Source organism: Cynocephalus volans, chromosome 10 (genome assembly GCF_027409185.1).
Source record: "Cynocephalus volans isolate mCynVol1 chromosome 10, mCynVol1.pri, whole genome shotgun sequence".
In the NCBI taxonomy this organism is placed as follows: domain Eukaryota; kingdom Metazoa; phylum Chordata; class Mammalia; order Dermoptera; family Cynocephalidae; genus Cynocephalus; species Cynocephalus volans.
Window position 1 is genome coordinate 51913939 of NC_084469.1, and position 2316 is coordinate 51916254.

General features: G+C 43.5%; 1 protein-coding gene across 1 annotated transcript; it reads left to right on the forward strand.

The window, feature by feature from the left end:
- Positions 1-336: 336 nt before the first annotated feature.
- LOC134388617 (histone H3.3A-like) lies at positions 337-1375 on the forward strand. The gene has a single exon (XM_063111807.1). It carries the CDS (start codon positions 433-435, stop codon positions 841-843), a length of 411 nt encoding a protein of 136 aa, XP_062967877.1. The 5' UTR covers positions 337-432; the 3' UTR covers positions 844-1375.
- The last annotated feature ends 941 nt before the right edge of the window (positions 1376-2316 follow it).

A 2316-nucleotide genomic window follows, 5' to 3' on the forward strand; every position in this document is an offset into this window, starting at 1 on the left:
ACAAATCACAACCTAATTTAGTATGTAAACAAATCAAAAGCTAAGTGTCTTAGTCCATTTTGTGCTGCTGTGATGGAATACCTGAGACTGTGTAATTTATAGTAAACAGAAATCTATTTCCTCACAGTTCTGGAGGCTGGAAAGTCCAAGATCAAGGTGCTGGCATCTGGTGAGGGCCTTCTTGTTGCATCATAACCTGATAAAAGGTATCACGTAGGGGAGGGGGGAAGGAGAGAGAAGGGAGCTCAACTTCTTATGTAAGGAACTGACTCGTGCTGAGGGCGTTCATCCATCCATGAGGGCAGAGAGGACCTAATCCCATCTCATTAGGCGCCGCCGTCGCTCTCTCCAACGCCAGCGCCGCCTCTCGCTCGCCGAGCTCCAGCCCGAGGAGAAGGGGGGGTCAGTAAGGAGTAAGGAGGTCTCTATACCATGGCTCGTACAAAGCAGACTGCCCGCAAATCGACCGGTGGTAAAGCCCCCAGGAAACAACTGGCTACAAAAGCCGCTCGCAAGAGTGCGCCCTCTACTGGAGGGGTGAAGAAACCTCATCGTTACAGGCCTGGTACTGTGGCACTCCGTGAAATTAGACGTTATCAGAAGTCCACTGAACTTCTGATTCGCAAACTCCCCTTCCAGCGTCTGGTGCGAGAAATTGCTCAGGACTTCAAAACAGATCTGCGCTTCCAGAGCGCAGCTATTGGTGCTTTGCAGGAGGCAAGTGAGGCCTATCTGGTTGGCCTTTTTGAAGACACCAACCTGTGTGCTATCCATGCCAAACGTGTAACAATTATGCCGAAAGACATCCAGCTAGCATGCCGCATACGTGGAGAACGTGCTTAAGAATTCACTATGATGGGAAACATTTCATTCTCAAAAAAAAAAAAAAAAAAAAAAATTCTCTTCTTCCTGTTATTGGTAGTTCTGAACGTTAGATATTTTTTTTCCATGGGGTCAAAAGGTACCTAAGTGTATGGTTGCAAGTGGAAAAATAGGGGACAGAAGTCAGGTATTGGCAGTTTTTCCATTTTCATTTGTGTGTGAATTTTTAATATAAATGCGGGGACGTAAAGTATTGATGCAAGTCAAAATGTTTGGGTGAACAAGTTTCAGCAGTTCAACTTTATAACAATTATAAATAAACCTGTTAAATTTTTCTGGACAATGCCAGCATTTGGATTTTTTTAAAATAAGTAAATTTCTTATTGATGGCAACTAAATGGCGTTTGTAGCATTTTTATCATACAGTAGGTTCCATCCATTCACTATACTTTTCTAACTGAGTTGTCCTACATGCAAGTACATGTTTTTAATGTTGTCTGTCTTCTGTGCTGTTCCTGTAAGTTTGCTATTAAAATACATTAAACTATAAAAAAAAAAAAAAAATCCCATCTCATTAGGCCCCACCTCCCAATTCTTGCTTTGGGGATTACATTTCCAATACATGAACTTTGGGGCACACATTCAAACAATAGTGCTAATTTTGGAGTATATTTTTGTAACAAGTAGCTGAGCTTCAGCCAATCACAGGCAGCCAACCATGCCTAAGTAAGGCAGATGCTTAGCTGTAGCCAATCAGGTGATTTCTCTACTTTGCCTCTGTGTTCAGCACTGAGCTCAGTGCTCACACCACTGGGTGGAGCGCTCTGAACCTCTTCTGGTTCTGAGTGCTGCCTGATTCATGAATTGGTCTTTGCTCAAACAAACTCTGTTACATTTAATTTTCTGAGGTTTTTCTTTTAATATAACCTTGTTAGGGGAAGCCCTTTTTAAATCTGAGCCAGCGATCTGAGCCCTCTAAAGGTCACATAATACCTTGCTGATGCTCTGATTAGGAAGCTTCAAGTAGTGAGAACAAGCACAGGCCCTGAAGCCCCACTGCCTGGGTCCAAATCCTGGCTTCATCATCTACTAGCTGTGTGATTTAAGGCAATTACTTTTAATTTTTCTGAGCCTCTATATCCTTATTGTAAAATCAGCCCCATATTAGCATCTACCCATGTAAGGCTGGGGAATGGCTGGGTATTAAACAGGATATAATCATAAAGCACTTAGCACGGTGCTTGGTGTGCAGTAAGGACGCACTGTCTGTTAGTGATTTTACTCTGTTACACTGCAGTGGGAGCTTCCATAGCACAGAGTGGCTTATACACAAGTGCTAAATAGGGAGTAGTGGCCACATAGTGACGGGGTCCCCATGGATTTTCTCCCCAGCATATTAATGTCATTAACAGCAGCTGAATGTCAGGCATAAAACAGCTGCACACAGCAAATGGCAGAGGAACCCAGCCATGTGTCTCTGCTCTTCCTCCTGGC

Bases quoted from the DNA above. Each gene is read 5' to 3' on its own strand.
- LOC134388617 (XM_063111807.1), top strand. From the start codon at position 433: ATGGCTCGTACAAAGCAGACTGCCCGCAAATCGACCGGTGGTAAAGCC.